Source organism: Labrus bergylta, chromosome 23, assembly GCF_963930695.1.
Source record: "Labrus bergylta chromosome 23, fLabBer1.1, whole genome shotgun sequence".
Classification (NCBI taxonomy): Eukaryota; Metazoa; Chordata; class Actinopteri; order Labriformes; family Labridae; genus Labrus; species Labrus bergylta.
Window position 1 is genome coordinate 11,437,941 of NC_089217.1, and position 22,121 is coordinate 11,460,061.

At 41.0% G+C, this 22,121-nt stretch overlaps 2 protein-coding genes across 5 annotated transcripts; one reads left to right on the forward strand and one right to left on the reverse strand.

Moving 5' to 3' along the window:
- Positions 1-1,276: 1,276 nt before the first annotated feature.
- Positions 1,277-3,558, reverse strand: zcrb1 (zinc finger CCHC-type and RNA binding motif 1). Of its 2 annotated transcripts, none has more exons than XM_020650406.3 (8): positions 3,421-3,558; positions 3,190-3,293; positions 2,546-2,574; positions 2,274-2,385; positions 2,069-2,176; positions 1,851-1,954; positions 1,682-1,760; positions 1,277-1,589 (listed from the first exon to the last, which is right to left on the reverse strand). In XM_020650406.3, exons 2-8 carry the CDS (start codon positions 3,271-3,273, stop codon positions 1,437-1,439), a joined length of 669 nt encoding a protein of 222 aa, XP_020506062.1. In that variant the 5' UTR covers positions 3,274-3,293; positions 3,421-3,558; the 3' UTR covers positions 1,277-1,436. The 2 variants fall into 2 exon arrangements, with proteins under 2 accessions (XP_020506062.1, XP_020506061.1); XM_020650405.3 differs by having other exon boundaries at positions 1,845-1,954; positions 3,421-3,555.
- Positions 3,559-3,565: 7 nt separating this feature from the next.
- Positions 3,566-21,534, forward strand: pphln1 (periphilin 1). 3 transcript variants are annotated; one of them, XM_020650407.3, is made up of 12 exons: positions 3,566-3,621; positions 4,160-4,198; positions 4,402-4,466; positions 5,063-5,278; positions 6,437-6,498; positions 7,761-7,877; positions 8,135-8,313; positions 8,659-8,745; positions 9,729-9,764; positions 10,606-10,661; positions 15,516-15,656; positions 20,534-21,534. In XM_020650407.3, coding segments are annotated over exons 2-12 (1,233 nt in total). In that variant the 5' UTR covers positions 3,566-3,621; positions 4,160-4,197; the 3' UTR covers positions 20,807-21,534. The 3 variants fall into 3 exon arrangements, with proteins under 3 accessions (XP_020506063.1, XP_020506065.1, XP_020506064.1); XM_020650409.3 differs by having other exon boundaries at positions 8,135-8,307; XM_020650408.3 differs by lacking the exon at positions 3,566-3,621 and adding an exon at positions 3,639-3,782.
- The last annotated feature ends 587 nt before the right edge of the window (positions 21,535-22,121 follow it).

The following is a 22,121-nucleotide window of genomic DNA, read 5'->3' on the forward strand; positions in this document are numbered from 1 at the left end:
ACTCGTACACTTGTGTACTATGCATGTAATACGCGAGTTAGATTATTTATTTATGATGAAATGTTCCGTATGACTTGTAACTACGCGAGTCCTCTGTTAATCCTTAATTAATAACTATAAATGTTGTTATAATAATTAAACACTGCAGCTGATTTAGCGATTTAACTCCTATTTGAAAAACGGACCCTGAAAAATATTACTTTATTTTAAATGCTGATATTTTACTGATTCATTTCCATATAATAAGTAAACAACAGCTAACAGAAAAATTGTCTTAATTGTCCGTGTACTAAAAAGACCGTGCAATTTCAAGCAGACATTGGGAACATTCACGTCCCCTGTTCGTTACATTTTGCAACAACACATACATTTGATGCATACCTTTTTTACCACTAGTCGGCGCATTTGAGATCATTTTCACTCAATTGAAGTGCAGCTACGGCAGCAATCTCATTTTGTCCAGTTTTTTTTCATAATTAGGTGTATATTTATTCAATTTCCGTGTGCACGTAAATGCAACAAATGCCATAGATGCCGACAGTAGGCTCATTATAAAAACACGTATGGTTCAAAGCACGGTTCATAGCAGCTCACTGATTCGGAATCCTTTCATTTCCCAACATCTTTGAGCTCACTGATTGAAGAAATGCCGCTGCAGTTTTTAGACCACAGCTAGGCGCAAAAAAAAAAAGAAAGAAAAAAAAAAAAAAAAAAAAGCATCGGGGAATCCCTCTCTTTATTTGCCCACTGACGCAAGCGAGCATCAAACCTCCATATTTTCCAAGCGAACCACCGTACCGTGTCTTTCATTTCACATGCTGAACGCTCCAGACTCGAGCAGCCAGAGGTTCCCATCGTTTTCATATCAAAGACAAGCAGATGGATTCTCCATTTATCCCCCCAACGATTAGAATTTACCGCAGCAAACCCCCCCCCCCCCCCCCCCAACCTTACTGCAGCCTTTAAGCTTTTGCAATATTCAGGATTTTCACACAAGCATCTAGGTCACTGCAAGAGTATGGAAGTCGAACAAGGCAAATGCATGTTTACAGAGCCTTTCTTCTGTGTCTTGTCGGACATAGTATGAATAACCCACACTTGACATTTATAATAAAACGTTCAGTTGAGTAATCCAACTGCAAAAAATAATTTACCAGGATCAGATTTAAATAGTGTTATACCACGTGCTTAATTTAACAAATCATTTGTTGTAAGTAACCTTTAAAAAAAAAAATCCTTTATCTGAATCTGAATTAACACCAACAATACATTTGGATTGTTGTTAAAAAATAGGGATTTATTGCCTGACAATGAAAACAACACATACACTCTGAATCGATGAAGGAACAATAAGACAGAATTTATAAACAATCATGACCTATCTGTACAACCTATATGATAAAAACCTTTACGTCATGAACAAATGTATATCAGTTTCAGTCACTGAGCTCCTCCTCATCGCTGAAGTAAGCGCTCTTTTTGATCCTCGGTTTCTTAGAGTCTGAAGATGTCGAAGCATGAGCGTCGTCCTCTTGGGACAAACGTGTCTGCTTCTTCTGTGTCTCCTCCTCTTCCTCCATACAGGCTTGCTGAAGGGAGACATGACAGTTCTAAGTTATTCCTTTTACCCGGTTGACACCGTTCTTTTTTTATTTTTTATTAATATGTAATAGACACAAACCTGAAAAGCTATAGCTTGGCTGAGACTATCTAATTTTGGGTCCTCTCCCTCTTCTTCACTTTCTTCTTCTTCTTCTTCACTGTTTTGGGAAATCATGTCGCAATTACAATCCGGAAACATTCTACTGTGCAACATCTCATGATATCAGCTTTAAGACACTTACACATACTCGGGTTGCTCCGCCTTTTTCTTCTTTTTCTTTTCCTTCTTCTTTGGGGGTTCTCTCTCTCCCAGGATATTTTTGGGGCACGCATAGCTCAGATGACCCGAATCCTTTATAACGCAGCAGTAAAACATACATACATTTCCTCAACGCAAAAGACAGAATAAAAGGATTCATAAAATGTGATAATCGAATAGGACAAAAAGCATTCACTGTGCGCTGACCCCGCATTCGTAGCATTTCGTCTTGTCCGTGTAGTTCCTTCTCCTTATAAACTCAGTAGCTCGCCCATTGTCGACGGCAATGCTCGCTTTCACTGTTCTGCCAAACAACTAGGAGACAAACACATCGGTGAGCTCTGAGGCTCCAGTTCACCGTTCTCAACACATGCATCAGAACAATCAGGCTTGTAATGGGAAGTAGACTCACCTGTTTGTTGTTTACTGCTCTGGCACAATTGTGAGCTGATTCTCTGTCTAGGAAGAGAACAAATGCCACTCCTTTGCTTTGGCGTGTATCTTTATCCTTTACAATTGTGACCCTGGAGTACACATTACAGTTATGAATACTTTTTTTTAATGAAACGTAAAAAAACAATTCTATTACTACAAGCAAATATTTGAAGACTTAAAAGGGGGTGGGTTATCTCTCTTCTCTAACAGCTGACACACGGATGAAAGAAGTGAATAAGAGCAACTTACTTTACAACTTTTCCATATTTGGTGAACAGCTGAAACACAAAAAAAAAAGATGTTCCACTGATGAATTGACCTTAGTTTGTAAACTTTAGTGTCATAACACTGTTATTTGAATATTTGCATTTGTTAAATGTTATGATAAAGATGAATCCCGGTCAACATTAGTGTTAAGTGTTATTTCTGTAGTAGATGAACAATGATGAAAACGGAAACAGACTGTGGATCTTGTTAGGATTTATTCAGCCATGGTCAGACAACACAGAAAACACACATCAATGATCGCTTGCAATCATTGGCAAAGTCTTCATCGCACAGTGTGGCTTATATTCTGCTAGAAGGTACAGCCCACAAATCCCTTTCCATTTGGGTGCATCACTATAAAACAACAAAGATGACACTGATTTGTGTACCTAACAGATGTAGACTCTCGGTCTAACAGTTGTTGACAACATATGGTTGGCTCCTATCCAAACATAGATCTGCTACAATTTACATGTTTCACCCATGTAAGGTTACAGCTTCACAGACCCAGAAGGAGAATCACTGTGAGCTGGTTGACACAGTTTAAAGAGATGTCCACAAAAATGATCCAAGATTGTGAATGAATCCATGAAAACACACTAACAATGAAGTAAGGACTGACTTACCTTGTGTAGGTCGTTGTTTGTGAGGGAGAATGGCAGGTTGGACACATACACAGTGCTTTTGCTTGGTGCCAAACCCCCGCTCATACTGCTCGTTTCTAAAAACACTAAAACACGGAAGCAAAGGATTGTTTAAAGCACATTCATCCACACGGCGAGTGTTTGAAAGAGCAACATGCGAACTAATTCACGTCTATATTTGCTTCTCCGAAATGCACAAGCGAAATAACTTACCGACGCAGCTTCCAACGTTGAATAAATTGGTTTCAATGCAGAGTTTTCTTGCACTTTCAAGAAGCTTACATTAAGTAAAAAGAAACAAAACATGCCTTTGAGTCGCTTCCTGATGACGCGTGCTCCCCCTCGTCCAATCATAAAGCTGTGTTACATGTCGCCAGCGGAAAAGGCTCTGCTAACCAAAACGTTAAGAGAAAGGTGAGATTGTTTTGCTTGTTTACGTCGGATATGTTGTATTTAAAGTGTCTAACTTAACCCGCCTTCATCTGCCGGGTGCTTGATTTCACAGTCAATGTTTGTAGGTTGTTTTTGGGCGGAAGTAGAAATGACCAAACCTTTAGTCGGATCAAAACAAACCTGTGAGTGTTCTGCAGCATTTGTGGAAGGTTGGCTAATTAGCGATGCTAGCTCTCCTTTCTGAAATGGAAAATAGCTTGATAGTGAATTCGTGGTATGGTGAATGTGTGTGTGTGTGTTTATCGGCTGGGTAATGTCGTGTTGAACAGTGTGTTTGTGTAGTGGACATTGAAGTGCAGGTCAGTCTGCAGGAAGAGACCGGCTTAGTTAAAGCTCACATGTGACCTGTGCTCTGTGTCTTATCGCCTTTCAGTGTATTCAAGTCAGATAAACATCTTCTTCCTCTCAGTTATTTAGAAAATAACAATTATGTGTTGTTTTCTTTCATAACCCAACAGTGGAGTATTAACACGTGTCTTCTTTTTTTTTTTTTTCACAGATTTTTGTCAGAAGGTTACAGAAGTCCTTGAGTGAAAAAGTAAGTCAATGATTACAACTTTCCTTTTCCAAAATATATTTTTTAATTTTTTTAATCTATGTCTGCTTTTATGTGGGTGTTTTTTTTTTTTTTTGTCTGTTGGGATCGCTCTCTTTTTAATCTTTTTATACTGACACATGTGAAAACTTGTTTTGTCTTCATTTTGTGAAATCACCCTTCTGCACGCCCTTTGCCTCTTGCAGTGACGTACAGGAGAGACAGGAGTATACGAGAGGTGTACGACGAGCGCTTTCTAACCGAGAGACCGGTGAGTCTGACTTCATGGTTTACTTTCTTCTCTTTTGTTTTGTTTTTTTAACTCTTGACTTCAAGGTTAGCCCTCCGTCACTCCTAATTCAAATGACACGGGGTGCCTGTTTGTGAAAATAAAGATTATTGTAAAAGCACACGACTGTGGTTCTATCAGTTAGCTGTAGAGCAGTGGAGAGAGTTAATGTTGCAGGGGCTAGAAAACTGGAATTGCTTGTAGTTGTGGGGCGGCAAGTAGCTCAGTCTGTAGGTGACTCGGAGGGTCGCCGGTTCAAGTGCGGAAATTGGTCTGGTAGCTGTAGAGGTGCCAGTCCACTTCCTGAGCACTGCCGAGGTACCCTTGAGCAAGGTACCGAACCCCAAAACTCGCTGTGGGCAGCCCCCTCACTCTTAGACCTCTCCATTAGTGCACGTCCACAGGATCCTGTTTGTGCGCGTGTGTGTGTATTTAAGAGGTTTATTTCTACATCAGGTGAAACAAGTCGGCGTAGGCTCCCGTAAACTACAGGCCATTTAAAAAAAAAAAAAAAAACGCTTTTCAAAACACCAGCTGAAGTGCTAATTTTAAATTCTGATATGTTCCCTGCCTGCCAGGGTCCATACCCACGAGCAGCTGGCGGGGGGGAAAGGAGGGGCCCTTTTGGCAGGCCGGAGGAGGAATACGGTCGGGGTGGATATGAATACGAAGGAGGTCAACGGTTTTTCCCGAATGGCGGGGGCCCAAGAAGTTACCACGAAGATCAGCGGGGCTACCATGGTGACAGCATTCATTTCCCCGCTGAGCGCAGAGCTGTTCCACCTGCGAGAAGGGTGAGTGCATGAAAGTCAGACAATTAATGTGTTTAGAACATATTTAGAAAACTGCAAGGAATGAATTTTAAAGGAAAGACAAAAAAACAAACAAAAAATGTAGTGAATTATTGCAGAAAATATAATAACATGTTTGGTCCACATGCGTCTGAGTTTTTAAATATGTTTAAAACAGCAAAAAAATGGGGCACACACAACCCTAAAACATTTTTTATCTCTTTAAATATGTTTACAAACATATACGAATGGTCCTTGAAAAAAAAAAATATATATATATATATATATATATATATATAAATATATAAACTTATTCAGCTTTTAAGGCAAGCAGTGGCTTAATATGTTCCCATTTTGAACTGACGTAAACATTTATTTTAACTGCAAGGCATGGTGAGAATTTTGCTTTAATAGCAGCTCTCATAACCGACCAGCAGAGGGTGCTGTTGTGTAAGGAAATATTTTCCAGCCACAAAGTGTGCTATAGTGTAAAGTAAACAATGCATCTCATTAACCTCTTGGTCATGGACGTTATATGATAAAGGGTTGAGTTATTTTCTTTTTTTTTTCAAGCTGTAACCCAGGTCACAAACAAAAGATATATATATATTTTTTATTTTTTTTTGCAAAAATACATTTAATTTAAGACTCATTACATTCCATTCTCAGTGTCACAAATAACAGTTTTCCTTGAGGGATGTTCTTTAACTCTGGCGAGCATGTCTTGACATTCACATGTTTTTGAATATTCATCTTCAGTGTGACAGTAATGAAGGCAGGCGACATGGTGACGCAAACTGTGGAGAGACATTTAGCTCAGTGGTTGTCAACTGGTATAGCCTCACGACCCACCACCCATCTCCTTAATAACAAGTCGTAACCCCAAATTCATAATATTCTCAACCAATCAGATTTATTTTTTGAAAAACACGTTTAAAATGCGCTTTATAGACTTTCTGACAGTTTTATTTTTCCAGGCGGTTGAGAACCACTGATTTAGATGAATGGAGATCGGACACACATTTCAAGATGAAAACTTGACAGATGTTTTGTAACAAAGTTCATCATTTATCTGTTTTTGTGACGAAAGGTTGCCTGAATGGATTCTATTTTTAATTCATATTTTTGACCCTTTTTTTTATTTTTTTATTTTATGAATAGGAGGACTATCCTTACAGAGTACCCAGGGAGGACCCCCACACAGGACGGCCTTTGGAGTTTGGGTAAACTGCTTTTTGTCTTTAAAGGAGCCAAACTCAAATTACAAATCTAGTTTGTCAAATGGTTCCATGTATGTAGTATTACTCCTGAAAACTGGATGTGATCATTAGCGACAGAAGAGGGCAGCCTTTTTTTTTTTTTTTTTTACACTCTGGTGTACTCCTCTGGTTCAGTATGGGGGGAGGGGGGAGGGGGGTATTTGCTGGAGTGGGCCTTGAGGATGTGTTTGAAATGTTAGTTTACATAGCAGATATCATAAATCATGGTTTGCTCTGACCCAAACTGGCCTGTCTCATCTTATTCCAATGATTTAGTCGCCTGGCTCCTCAGTTTAGATTTCATTCCCACTGAACTTTCTGTATTTAGAATACGGGATGAGTTGCAAATTCAGGGCTGGACTTTTTATTTTGAAAGTGTTACAGTATTCTCTCTGGTCTCACTCAGCAGTTTAAGTAAACATAATGTCACATGTTTCTTAGTGAGCAAAGCCACAACAAAGTGAGAAGCGTGTGTAGTGTTGGTCATCAAAGAAATGCAGCTTCATATTTTATCGAGTGACATTAAAACACTAATATGAAAACTTTTAAGATGTAAAAAATGATTATCAAAGACATGGAAGACGTTTCTCAAAGTGAGCCTCTCCCCCCAAAGGCAAAAACTTGCAGTTAGTCAAAGTTCGGATTGAGAAGAATGTCATTGTTTTGTAAAATATTTCATGTCTATTTTTAGGGGAAGTCATCATTTTCAAGAAACAAAAACCGTTTTTGCTTCAGTGTCGTAAATTTGAGATTGAGCATTTGTGATAGGAGACTTTTTTTTTTTTTTTTGGATCAGGATTTCAGGATGCACGTTTGCTGTTTCACACTGCCAAACCTCTGACTCAACATGATCAAACAGTGAAGTGACATGTGATGACTCAACTTTGCATGGAACTTGCTGCTCTTAAAATCTTTTGGGTAGGTTACTGCAGGGGATCCCAAACATTTTAGTCTGTGTCAGTTCCAGTTTTATTGATTGGATGAGTTGGTGTAAGCGGAGGTCAGTGGAGACATGGTGGCGAGTTGGGCCATCAGGTATTTGTGTATGAGGTAAAGACCTAAGCTGTACACAGCTGACTTGCTCATGTTACCTCGAAGCACACACTGAAAAACGATACACCCTTTAGTCGACCAAATAAAACGTGTTGCTGTGTCATTCTATACGTGTTTTGTATTTGCAAGTGACTGCACACTTTGCATGTTTTTTTTTTTTGTTCCCTCTTTAGTGCACGCGCTCCTGCTCCTCACAGCGTGCGGAGCCAAGGCGTTTATCCGGCTGCCAGATCGCTACCCGAGAGTGGAGAGGACACATTAGTGCAAGCCATCCTCAACCTGGACAGAGGGTAAGAGGGAATGCACGCGCGGTCACTGCATGAGACGAGTCATGGACAAATCAAGTTTGACTCATTGCAGCCATCGATACTGCAGACGTGAGGGGAGGAAGTGTGTTAAAAGTGAAAATGAAGTACTCACGGGATCCACTATTTGAATCCTCCAAGTGTCCTTTGATTCTCAGAAACAGCAAACACTGCTTTGTTTGGACATCTTCAGATCATGACATGTCTCTGCATTCCCTCTGTGTGTGTGTTTTTTCTTCCAGGGAGGACAGAGACCTGTTCAGGAGAAAAGCCGCCCCCTTCCCTCCTCTCAGAGAGCGATCCCCTGTGCGCCGCGATGTGCCCCGCTCCCCGCACAGCCGCTCGGGCTCCAGCGTCAGCAGCCGAGGATACTCACCCGACAGAGCCAAGGGCCTGCCATTCCCCTCACAGCAAGGCAAGAGTATGTAGATCTTAGAGAGCCTTCCCATGGTGCACTGTGGAGCTTTTGAAAAGGAACATTTTAGTCTCCAGCCTGATAGAAGGAGATTTTAATGCTACTCATTGGCAAATCTTTGCAGTTGGCACATCCTGAAATGTACAGATGGAATCAAAGACAGAACAGGCAGATACAACTTGCTCATACAGAACTGGCATTGCTCCATCAAAAAAAATAATCAGGCGTTGCTTTAGAGTACAAGATTTAAATTCAGGACGATATACCCCAAAATGAAAATTAATTGTTAAGACCTCTAAACTCTCCTCCCATTTTTTTCAATAACTGATGATCTGTCTGGCTGAATTTCAGGTGTGGACGGCGCCGAGGGTCACGCAGGAGTTCCTGAGCACCTCTGGGGGGCGCTCTTTGCTCAGCAGAGTGGCCACGACGCTTTAGGTCTGTACATTGAGCTGTGAGAGCGAGCCTTGACATGGGTTACAATAAGCTCATATCCATTCCTCGCACGTCTCCTCGCACCCCTGTCATGTCAGGAAAATGTCAGCGGCTGACATCTGTGGAAAGCAGAAGTAGAAGCACGAAGAATAGATTATCAAACCTGTAGATGTTTGAAATCAGACAGGATGAAGTTGAATGTTGTCAACAGTGAGAATAATAGAACACAACACATGCACCCTGTGCTTTTTGACACAAGAGAAAATCTGTCATCCAGGTCTCTGGAAATCACATTTAGTTTGAGCTAGCACCCAGTGCTGGCTGTGCTGTAATGAGTCCCTGTCATATAGAAAACAAATGTGTCATCTGTTGTGGAGGTGCAGTCACACTTTCCTGGGCTTCTTGTCTTGTCAGAAAAAGCTCCTTTTTAATTCAGTTCAGTGCTGCAAACACAGAAAATAGAAGGCAAAGATCATTTGCAGCTGCAGCATGTGGAGTATATAGCTCAAATGCTACCTGGGATTTTATTCCCTTTTTAAGATTAGTGTTTTAATTTTCATTAATTTGCTTAATGTAGACTTCTCAACCCTAGTTTTTAAAAATGTGAATTACAAAAGGCCTACAGCAAATCTTAAAACAGCAACTAAATGTGCCAAAGTATTTCCTTATTTATAAACCATACATTTGTAGATGTCCAGCTCTGGAGTTTTGGAGCAGACTTGGGTCTGTGAGCATCTTGGGTGCGGCCCGCAGTTCTTTTCATCTCCTCTCTTATTGGTGCTTTTAACTCGAGTGGCCCCCAAAACAACAGCATGGGGTTTGTGCTGATGTGAGGCAGTCATGTTGCTACAATCAAAACATCATCCATCACATTTGAGTGAAACTAATTGATTAGGCTAGATGTGCTTGCTGTAAGATAAGAATGCTTTTTTTTTTTTTTTTAAATCTACACTGTAAGTGACTGTATGGTTTTGTTTTTCTTGCAGGGTTTGAAGAGACGTTTTCCCAAAGCAAGATGGCTGGTGAGTAAAGTTTACTTGCGTTGATGTTTCATTACACTCCGTTTTTACGACGACATCTACATCTCTACCCCTTCATCACACTGTCGCTCAGCTGATTGATTCTCCAAAACAAATGAATGACAGCAAGACGAGAAGATGTGCGGAGGGTTTGTTTCCAGAACATGCAAAAGGTTACAATCGTTAAACCGAACCTATTCCCAGTCCGGGTAACCTGATAGAGACAGGGAGTGTTTCTAATATGTCCAGCAGGCCAGCCTCCCCTCCCACCGATCCGTCTGCCACTTTGTCAGGCCTCATAAAAATGCCACCAGGTCGTGTGTGGACCAACGTGGAAGAGGGTATAGGATGTCTGATGGATATTCCTGAAGCCATCGAGGTGTTTTTGTTTCATAGCGAGGTGCTCGGAGAGCCCCTTTTTTTTTTTTTTCTTTGGTAGACTCGGTTGGTCAGCTTACAAAAACTAAGAAACCGCTGAAGAAAAGTGGAGGTATAAATGGAAAGTTAGAGAGGTGGTGTTCGATTGATGAGTGGGAGTCCGTACAAAAGACAAATGTAACCTTCGGAGCCGGATTGAGAACCATCTGTTTCTGGATTGTTCCAGATGTTCAAGTCGAGGTACCTGTCTGGGTTTTTGGAACCAAACTTCCCAATTAACACAAGCCCTTACTTAATTCCCAGACGCATTAATTGACTTTTTTTTTCCCATTGATTGTCAACCTCCTGCCTTCTCAAGTTGATCATTTTGCTCAATCTTAAACCAATTTTTTTCTCTGATTTAATTTCACTCCTCACTCAAGGCTTACTTAAAAAAACATTTTTTTTGTCCCTTTTCTCATTCCAGAAAAAATCCCAGGCCTGTCAAGAGAAGGCTCCCCACACAGCGCCTCCTCGATCAAGGTGAGCTCAAGTTTATGAAGAACAATGTTCAGTAATTATCACAATATGTTCCCTTTCCTCAAGTGTATTTATGCTTTTCAACATTACACTTTTTAGTTTTTCTAATTTAAAAGCACAACAGTTTAGTCCTGGATGTATATTACAGACTCCTTCTCTGTCACTGTGCAGCTGGATGCATCTGGAACTTCTTAAATCCCATCCTTTTTAATAAGTGTTTCGTCCCATTGAAGTATGTTAATGGCTTTTAAAGTGGCCCTCACGCAGAGCATAAAAGCCATCAGGCCTGCGCTTTGTTTACCGGTGTTGTAAGCAGACTTCAATCACAAGGACTCGTAATGGTGTAAAAGAGCTCAAATGTCGATGAAAGAACGCTCTGTGCCTCCTTAAAGTGCTCTCCTTTTCTTTCTTTAAAAAAAAAAAAGATGCACTAAATGTTTGAACGACATACAGAACGTAGATCCCTTCTGTCTGTTTTGCAAATGAGAGCTTGTTCTGCTGATTTCCCCTCCATCTCCCGACTCCGCAGAGGAGTGTAAATAGAATCAGATGTGATTAGGCGCAGTGCGTCTGGCCGTGGCCACCCAGAAAGTCAAGAGGCTAACTCTGTGGCTAAGTCAAAGCTTTATCATTCGATCTTTGCCTCGAAACGAGGAGGCGTCCCCGTGGATCTCATTTGGATGTGTTTAGACGGCTTACAAAGAACAATCAATTCCTTTTTTATTTCCTGCTGAAGAGTAGGACTCGGTGTGTTTGGTGCAGCTGTGACTGTCCAGCAGGTTTAAGTGGTGCTGTGCCTGTCAGAAATGGATTTGTAGTACCGGTATATGGGTCACAGGAATAAGCTTTGATGTACCGACAAGCAACCAACATTTCTGTAAGGAGATGTATGGTGGAGGCGGGAAAAATGCCAGCGTTAGTGACCTGAAAGTGCTCATTTGATTTGACAAGTTAACTTTCAAATTACCAGAGCACTAATTATGTAAGGGCTTTAAAATACTGGGCACAATCCAAACTACAAAACATCCATTTTATGAGTTTAATGGCATTGTTGATGATGATGGACTCAAGGCATCAATATTAGGTATGTTTCCAGACCTGCTCCCTAATAAACATCCTATAATATACTGGAGCTCTAAGAGAACTCGAATGAATGCTCTCTGGTTTGTAGCCATGGCTAGCCCTCGTTAAAGTAAAAAAAAAAAAAAAAAAAAAAACATTTTCTAAAGGTGTTGGGGAAACATAACATCAGAAGAACTGACGTTTTGAAATAATCATTTATTTATTTTAAATTCATATTGGAGTGACGTTTCTATACTGTGACTGCTGCACGGTGCATAAAGTATCTGCAAGCGACCGCTATGATCGCCGTTGAATTAAACGGCTGCATTATGTTTCCTGTTCGTCAGTATGTTGTTCTCGCTCGTTTGTGGATGTTGTCATTCCTTTGTATTACACATAGCATTGATATTAAAGCGAATATTATAATTATAGCGCCGTGTAGCGGACTCTGTTGCTTCAGCCCCTACGCTGTGAGGAGCATATGTGAACGGCTAGGTCGGGAGAATCTCCGGAGCAGTCCTCCTCGAAATGATCTAGATATTTTCCGGAGTGCATATGTGAAAATGGCTATACATGAATTATATTCATGTTTCATTGCATACACATTTGTCTTTTCTAAACTATTTTAGATGGACAAGAGAGATTTTCTTTTGTGCCTTTTATTGAGAGACGGGACAGTGGATAGAGGTGGAAATTGGGGCTAGAGAGAGAAATGCGGGAAAGGAGCCACAGGTCGGATTCCAACCCAAGGCCGTCCGCTTCGAGGACCACAGCCTCTGTACATAGGGCACACAAACTCACCATTCGGCCACCGGTGTCCCTAGAGAGCCCTTTTTTGTAAATACTTAGTGTCTCATACTCTATAAGAGTGTATAACAATCATAAGGAAGTCAACAGTTTCTGCATTGTTTTAGTTATTCCTTGCAGAAGAAAAAAAAAACATTCTCTCAGTGCAGCTGCTTCTCTTGTAACTGCTGTTATTGTCCAGGACTGAGAAAACACCTCACGATATTATTTATTTTAAAGTGCCTTTTTCTAAAAGCCTGAACAGCTGCATTTTTCAGTCCCCCCTTTTAGAGTCTTATTCATCTCATTATCCGCCCTTAGATCTTTCAAAGAACCTACTTGAGGTTATTTATGTTGAAATTGTTTGCTAAAGTGGGCACCTGGATGTCTTTTTGAAGCCATGCACTTGCTTTATGTGTCTGAAATTACAAGACAAAAGATAGAACAAAGTCCTCTTAATGTGCTTTTTTTTTTTTTAAGAACCACCCAACCCCATCTAATCAACTGCTGTGATGAAAGTTTCACTAAGTGCCCCACCCCTCCACATGCACACATGCACACATACACACGGCTGCCTTTCTTTCTTTTTTCTTCGTGTGTTTGATGTAGCCTGTGGTGCATTGTTGTCCTCTGTTCTGGGGGCACAAACCCGTAACCTTGGCTAAGATGAAAGGCCTGTGCTGTGCCCCCAGTAAAGCTTTTGCACTCATGGCCCTGGCCACTGCCTGTTGTGGGGGGGGTGGGGGGGATTCAACAAACACACACACAGGCTTTCTGGAGCCATCCCAGACGGAAGAGAGCAACAAGGGGGCCCGAAAAGAGCAGCTCTGACTCTGGCTGCGAGCCACGGTGGCCTAGCGGGTGGTAGAGCACGTCCTGTGACTGAAAAGGTCACCAGGTTGTTTTTTTTTTTGTTTTTGTTTTTTTTGTCCCTCCTCAAACCATCAAATTCCTGACAAGTCCAGCTTGATAACCTTTCACCACCTCAAATAATCGCTGCAAACAAAAGTCATCCATACACAGGCAAAAAAAAAAAACCTGTTAGAATTTTAAAGGTCTTCAAGTCATTCTGATATTTTTTAGCCGTGTTCACAAGGCGGCTTAAGAGAAAGCGATGCCTTTGCATGTGTGGTATTCTGACTACAATTCAATAAATGTCGTAACATTTGATATCTAGACACTTGTCACATAACGGTTTTTAGTGACTTAATTTTCTTTACTGAAGCAGGATTGGACTTTTCCTGTCACTTGGTAATGACAAATTCTGCCAAACTCGCCTGCGTTTCAGTTTTAGAGCTAATAAACAATTACAGACATGCTCAACTAAGATGCTGAATATTGGAACCAGTAGTAGTGTTTAGTTGACACAGTTACTAGCATGGCTGTATATTTGAAGGCACCTTTTTATATCTTCTGGCCTCTACCTGTAAATCATTATTTGTTTTGCGCACATTCATACCAAATGACTCTTTACAAAAGAGCAGGTTAAAGACATTACTCACTGTTATGTGGTGGCTGAGAGTCAGGGACGTCGGGAGGTAGTAGTGAACGGTAACTTCGCCGGAGGTTGGTGGAGCTCCATCATTTATTTCAGTTTTGCACAATATGTATCAGCCAAGCTTTCTGTTAAGAGTGGGATGACCCTTAAGGCGGTGGATAGCCCATAGGTTATGTTGCGCACCTCATATGTGGAGGCTGTAGTTTTCATAGCAACGGCTGTGGGTTGGAATCTGACCTTGGGCCTTTGTTCGCATGTCATGCCCAACTCTCTCCTCCCTTGTCCTATCTAAATGTACACGTGTTTGATAATGAAGATATGTAGGATGGTTTTGATGCTGATAAGAGAATAGAATGCTTTGCTTCTGGTCACTGCCTGTCAGCACCTGTGTGTCCGATCAGACTTAAAGCTCTTCGTTTGCATTAACTGACGTTGTTTCCTCCTGTCTAGATCCTTACTTGTGTTGCACTTACTCCCTGATGTACGTCGCTTTGGATAAAAAAAGCATATACTGAGTGAATTGTAGAATTGTAGAAGGCAAAATGGCCCAAAAAATAACATCACAAAGGGAAAGGTTCCAGGTTGTGCTGTGCCAAGAAAGAGGAAAAAAAAAAAAAAGACTTGGGACAGGAATATATTTCCAGGGCTGAAGAAGACAAAGACAATCTTCCCTGACCCACTCATCGCCTCAGGGAGCGAACTGGAAGCAGTAATGATTAGATGATGCTTTACGAGCTGTGCTTTTTATTTTCGACCACACTCTTTGCTTTGTGATGCGCCATCCCCCTGTAATTTCTCTCCTCGGTCATCCAGAGACTTAATAAGAATTTGGTCCGCTTAATGTATGAGTGGACTTCAGTCATGGCTGGGCAGTTCCGCGTCCTGGACTACAAACTCTTAATAGTATCAGGAAATGAGCAAAAGCAATTGAGCAGTGATCCGAGTTGGCCCCGTTTTCCCCCCCCTTTGCTCTTTCTTTTGGCTTTAACAGCAATACTTATGGGTACTAAAGTTTCCTTTCTGCCCATTAAGAAGGCTCCTAATGGTTCATCGTGGCTTGTACAGACATATTCCGTATTCTGAAGATATAATAAACAGCTGAACACAGTTTACATAACAGATGAGGGGTAAAACCGAGCTAAACAAATGTATTTTTCTAAGCTCTCAGAACATATCTCCTCACTGAAATTTAAATTCCTAATCGTTTTTTCTATGAATCCTCGCCACCTTACATGTATGGACTATCCTGTGGCTTTTCAGCTACTCTGTATCTAAGCTTCATCCTCTGGTACACCTCATTAAACACATCTTTCCTGTGAGGTTAAACAGTCAGTCGGTCACTCTCTGTGGTTGCTGAGATGCTGACCTAGATCCTCTCCCATCCTCTCCCTCTGTGCCATGTAGTCGCCCGCATATTGTCACGTATTAGAAATCATTATAAGATCTCACAGTTTGTTGCTCACTTTTCTAAAAAAGTATGTTTGACTCCATTCTCTCCTCTCCATGTTTAGGAGGACTGCCATCCACCAGACGTAAAAAAAGAGGAGCTGCAGGTGGCGCCGGTTGCGGAGGAGAGGCAAAAGCCGTCGGCGGACAACCTTCTCGAGCGGCGAGCCGTGGCCATCGCATCCAAAGCACAGGAGATAGAGAAGGTACCCAAAACACCTCATCATAACCTAACTCTGAAACTTGAAAACCTTCTAACTAGAGGAAGTTTAAAGAAGCCTATAATAACACATTATCCCTCTAATCAAACTCAAAACCTTTTTTTTTTTCCAATTGTGCTTTAGACATTTTTTTTCCACATATTTTTGGCGCCTCAGCCAACATATAACTCATGTAGATAACATACCCAGACTTATTCATTGGCACCCTCTTTGTGAAGCATTAGTAAAGGGGGGAAAAATAGAAAAGATTTAATTATGTGCAGTCACACTTCCAAAATGTCTACATTTACGATCTGCTCATTACGAGTTAATAGTTTGTCAAACTTTTCTATAAATGTCAACCCACTGTGTGTGACACATGCTGCCCTCTTGGAGAAACAGTTCTTTATATATCTTGGCCCTGACTTCTCTGACTAACACGCAGCTTTACTTTACTGGCCAGGCATTACTACGGGAATAGAAAACCTATGAGGTTTCTAACGAGGCAGGAAATGAACTTCTCTGTCCACCAGTCGTCATTGCAAAAGGGTACATCCTGAAACTCACCTTTTATGACCCACATATCGTCTTCTCGCGAACTACCACCGCACATCTGAGACGAGCTGGTTGCATTTATAGTTTTGTTTTTCCTCTGGCTCTTGTTAATCTACCCTTTTGACTGAAATAGCTGCTCATTATACCCAACTTAACATCCCACAACTCTATGTGTATGAAAAGATGAGTCAAACCCACACACATGCACACTCACATAGAGGCCTGGGTAAAAGCACAAGGATAATGGTACATGGTACAAGAACCCATAAACGAAAGCAGAAACACAAGTAAAGTTCAGACATGCTATAGCTCTGCGCTAGCTATAAATTTCGGAGGCAGACCACTTTACAGAGCGCACACCGCCCCGAGGCTCGACGCTCCAGCTCCAGCTCGGTTATCTAATGAAGGCCCATTCCTGCACCAGTGAGCACCACCGCTGCTTTACTGGGAACGTTAAACCTGAGCCAGCTCTGCCCTGGAGCACACACATACATACACACACACACACACACACTGCGCCCTCGCATATAGCTGCGCCACAGAGCCTATACGCCGTTATAATGCTGCTGCTGACACTGCAGCTTGTGGCCTGTTTTATAGCAACGTCTTTATCTCTCCCATCTGCGTCCGCCTGCGTACATTGTAGCTCTATTGTGCAAACTTTACTGGAAATTCTCAGGTGTTATAAAGACATTGAAGGCCTTGATTTCACACGAATGTCTTGAAAGGTCTTTAGCTTTTTGTTTAATTGGTTCTGTTTTGTTGAGGTTTAAGCTTTTTTTTCTCAGGAATTGTAATTCTTAAATAATCATCCATGTGTCCTGAGAGTCAAGTTTCACTTTCTGTGGCATGCTGTATATCCAGGCTGTCATCACTTCTTGAAATATAAAACATCCAAACAGAAACTTTGGAATTCAATCTAAAATTATGCCCCAGCATCTTTTCCTAAATTCTGTTTTTTAAGCCTTGCATACCGTCTAATAAGAACCTCTGAGAATCTCTTTCATGTGACACTTGGTTCCCCGCCAAAGTGGCATTTGTAATATGTATAAGCACTTGTCTTTGGGGCTGGTATCAATTTCCCATCATGCCCAGAACACACAGCCCAAACACTCTCAAGTTAGACTTTTCTTTTTTTCCAAGCCAAAACAACAGAGTCCCTTTCTCATGCAGCGACGTTTCTGTTGCAGTCGGCAGCTCGTTTTGGAGCCTCTTGACAAGTGTCGGCCAGATGTTTGGCTTTCTGCACCCAATCTGGTCTAGCCATCTTGTTCTGTACACACTGACACAAACACATTGCAGCCCGGTAGCTCCTCACCAACCGTCTCGACACTTTTCCATACATCCAAAGCAGCACTTTCCATCATCGTGCCGGGCTACGTTTATACCAGCGGCGCAGCGTGTTTGTGTAGCTAAGTGAAGTGGGTCTGCTGAAATTCAACCTGAACCCCGCTCTCATTGTCAGAGTTGACTTTGGCTGCAGTACATACTACTGGTTGTATTGAGTGACAAGGCATGAGAGGCAATAAAGTGTATGATGCTTTACTCCTCCGCAAAAAAATCCCAGGCTGTGAAACAAAAGGAGTTTTATTTCATTTGTTCAGGAAACCTAAATATACTTGGCTGCAAGACAGTTCCAGCCTGTTTTTTATTCTAGGTACAAAGATGGCAGAACTGGACTGAGGCCCCAACTCTTGTTCTTTTCTCCGGCCAGGCGTCCTCACTCATTCCTAATCCTGCTTAAACTGGCTATAAAAATAAAGTTTAAACAGGTTTTTCTTAGAGCGAGAGTTTAAAGGCTTTATATGCGATTTTTCACACTTAAATATAATAGAAATCAAGTATATCCTCTGAAAATAACTCTGTGAGTAATGACTGTCAACAATGGGTGTAATACCCGAGTCCCACTGTCTGTGATGTTTTCAGAGTCATATTTTCTGTTTGTTTACATCGCCTGGACAGCGGCTGACTCCTCCCCTGGCGAATAAAAATTGTTTAATTGAGGGACTAGAGAAAAGAAGAATAACATACTGTACTCACTGCTTAACTGTGTTTCTAGATCACGCTCATTTCAGGTAAATTTACATTCAGTGTGAAGATACCAGCGTAATAAAGATCGCTAGCATTAGCATGCTAACACAACAATGCAGCGCGAGTTGTTTTGGTTTCATGCTGGTGCTCAAGGGCGACATCTGCTGGATCAAAAAATCACATATAAAGCCTTTAACAAATATTTCTCCAACGACCCCACCCAACGTCAAGAACCGGTCCTTTCCTTCCTGATTGGATAATGAGGGAGGGGATTCAGGAAGTGCGTTTGAATACAGGAAGAATGTTTTCAGCACATTGTTGTCTAGAAATAACTTTCCCTGTATTCATAGTAGTTGTCCACACACTTGATTGGACACTTCCTCCGAAAATTTGATGAATGACCTTTAGTTATCAGCTGTTAAATGAGAAATTCAGCGCAGAGGAGCAAGTTCCCCTCACAGGTTTGTTAGTCTGACTTGTTCAGTTGTTGTATACTAGGAATCCTCATGTGATATTGATATGACTAAGGGGGGGTCAGGTGTTTGATTATTTTGCGTCAAAGCACTCCTTTCTAACACTGTATGTATTCTTGTGTTCAGCAAACATTTCCTGTGAATGCATTCATCTTATAGTTGGATTCAGGTCATGCTTTGAGGAAAACATGTTGACTACAGATGGTGTTTGGTGGACATGATTCTGATTTCATAACATTAAAACAATCTTCTGTTGTCACATAATTTGAAACATTTCCAAAGGTTTATTCTTCATTGAATGAGTTCCAGAAATGCAAAGAACTCCCTTAAATCTCTAATGGAGCTTTAACATATGAGTGGAAGTAATTCAGACCTACGGTTTAAGAAAGTCACCATTTGTTGTTACAAGTACGTAAACTCTGTTTGGCAGCAGAACTTTATTTTGGATCCTCCCCTACTTCTCTGACTACACTCAGTTTTCCAGGAATATGGTTAAAAGCTATAAATAAGCGTACGAGATTGAACGCCCTGCAGGAAAGACACCACTATTGCTATCCAGTGAATGACTCAAATTTGCTTTCGCCCAGCTTTATTTTACACACACATGGATAAACACAGATCCACGCATTACAATTGTCATTGGAAGTGTCCTTGCATCCGCCTGCAGCACGAAGGAGATGCTTTATTTAGTCCTAGTTCCATTTGGATTAATTCTTTACCACTTTAATAAACATAAATTACCAAAGGGATGTTAGGCAAGACAAAGCAAGGCAGAGAAAGACTGACTGTAGAAAGAAATGTGGAGGGACAGATGGAAATGACCAGATTTAGAAGGGAACAACATCTCAGAGTCCCTCAGGGCTGTCAACTAGGACTTGGTCATTTTTGCAGAAAACAGAAACACACTGTCGTAGTAAAGGATCCCACATGTGATGAAGTTTGAGTTTAGATTTCTTGCCTTCATTTGATGACGATAGTGGAGGAACTACAGAAAACAATGTGATGGCAAATGTGTTGTTGCATCCCAGTGATGACTTTTATTTTGAAACCAGGTTCTACTTAAATTCAACACCAAAAGGTTCACACGCAAGGCATTTGGCTGGCAAATGTATGTAATGTAAAAAATTGTCTCAAAGTCTTGTGTGTGGGAACCCATCTTGTCCATGCATGGAGCTTTAAAATGAAACCCAACACAAAAGGGATTCCCATGAGATTAGCTGAATGGTATTCTCCCCTTTGGAGTTTCTGTAAGCTATTATCAAGGATCATGAGTCAAACTAATATTTTGGCTGTTTTTTTTGGATCCCACCAGTTTTTCGTGAAGCAGCGGGCTCTCTCCGTTTTATGAGACATTTGAGGCTCGGTGTGAAATCACAGCTTCCTAACAGGACACCGGAGCTTCTTCCTCATTGTCCCTCCAACACCTGTTATAAGCCTCTGAGCCCCCCCTAAAGTGGGGGTTTATTGCCCTTTGGGCTACCATGTCCTATATAAAGGGCCCTTATTAAAGTGGAGAGGAGAAGTGTTTATCTTTTGACACTACATGATGTGTGTTAACACCAGAATGATCAGCACAGGCTCAGTGAAGCTGGAATATTTACACCTAGGCGTCAGGTAGACCAGGAAGGAAACAACTTTACATCTACTCAAGTAAGAGCTTTTCTATTTAAGGTTTTGACCTTTGCCTGTTAACACCTTTTAAGTTGTAAAGCTACGTACTAGAGTGTTTTTGAAAGGAAAGCTTTCATCAGATTCCTCTTTTGCTGTTTATGTTTGTTGATTTATTTGTGTACATCATGCTTCTCCGCTCATATCCCACTTCAGGTGTATCGCCAGGACTGCGAGACATTTGGCATGGTGGTTAAGATGCTGGTGGCTAAAGACCCCAATCTGGAGAAGCAGCTGCAGGTTCCCCTCAGGGAGAACCTTGGGGAAATCCGCGAACGATGCCTAGAAGACCTCAAGCACTTCATCAACGAACTGGACGAGGCCATACGGCAGCCAGAACCTTCTGTCTGTGACTCAACAACCCCATCTACGTCCTTAACGGGTCATAAACTTGCAAAGACAGGAGTCAATCACAGCTCGTCTTTCTGACACTTTGGCCTGAGGTATTCTATGTGAGACTGAGCATTATGGGATCGACTGCTGAACACGATGGACTTCTCGGCTCTATTTTGGATTTCTGGACTACAATGATTCTACAGCACAGAAACCAGAGGAGTGATTCAAAATGGAGAAGTGTTGTATATGGGGCTGAACAGTGTTAGTTTTGAACAGATTTCTTCACTGTCAGCTCTCTGTGGAAAGTTAAATTAACATATTCTTTAAAATGAGTTTTCTGTTGTTTTGCTGATTATTTAAAAAGAGACATCAGTGTCACGTCAGAGAAAAGCTGGTTAACCATTATTTGTGTTCGTTAGTTTACCTATTAGGATAAAATGAAGCCCCTCCAGCATGATCACTTTTCCAAAAGAATTGAAACAGTCCTGATTTGTACCATTTTTCAGCTAGGTACATTTTTACGACATTGACTTGACTTGGTGCTGCTAGCTTAACAACTCTACTTTATATTTCTTTCAATTTTTACTGTTCAAGATTGCCTTTTCTGTTTCAATGGTATGTCTCATTTTGCTTTTCAAACTGTAAACGATGCCCTCCCTCTCATTCTCTGTGCATTCTGTGCACAAGGATCATTTTGACGACATTGAGACATAGCTTTGCACAAACTGAGATGTCTCTGAAGGTTGTAGTAGATACAATTTTTCTTAAACTTAAGGTTTGTTATACTGTGATATATTAAAATAAACTGCATAAATATTCCACAGGCATGCTTGATCTCATCAAAGATATCCATGGATAATTTTACTGACATTATTTCAATTCTGGGTTTTATTTCAGGATTCCCTGAGGCATGTACCTATCTGATTTTTCTTTTTTGTTGATATAGACTCAGAAATGTTTTCCAACTTCTAGCAGATTATTTTAGTGTCAGTTCTCTTAAGATGTGCATACTTCTGAGTCAAGAACCAACTCGCTCTACATCAGTAGTGCTGGAAGTTATTGAAGCATATTCAAAAGTATCTGGTTACAAGATTAACTGGCACAAGTCAGAAGCCATGCCTGTTTCCCAAACCTGCTCTCCTAACCTTCTCGCAAAATTTAATTTTAAATGGTTCCCAAAAGGCATGAAATACTTGGGAGTAGAACTGAACCCAGAAGTTGAAGATATTATTACTACTAACATGGAAAAACTATTAAACAAAATTAAAACTAACCTTGAAAACTGGAGCAGGTTACGTTTGACTTTATGGGGGAAAGTAAACATAATAAAGATGGTAATTGTCCCATAGATAAATTACTTAACTGGAATAATACCTATATGTATTCCAACGCCATTATTGCAAAGATA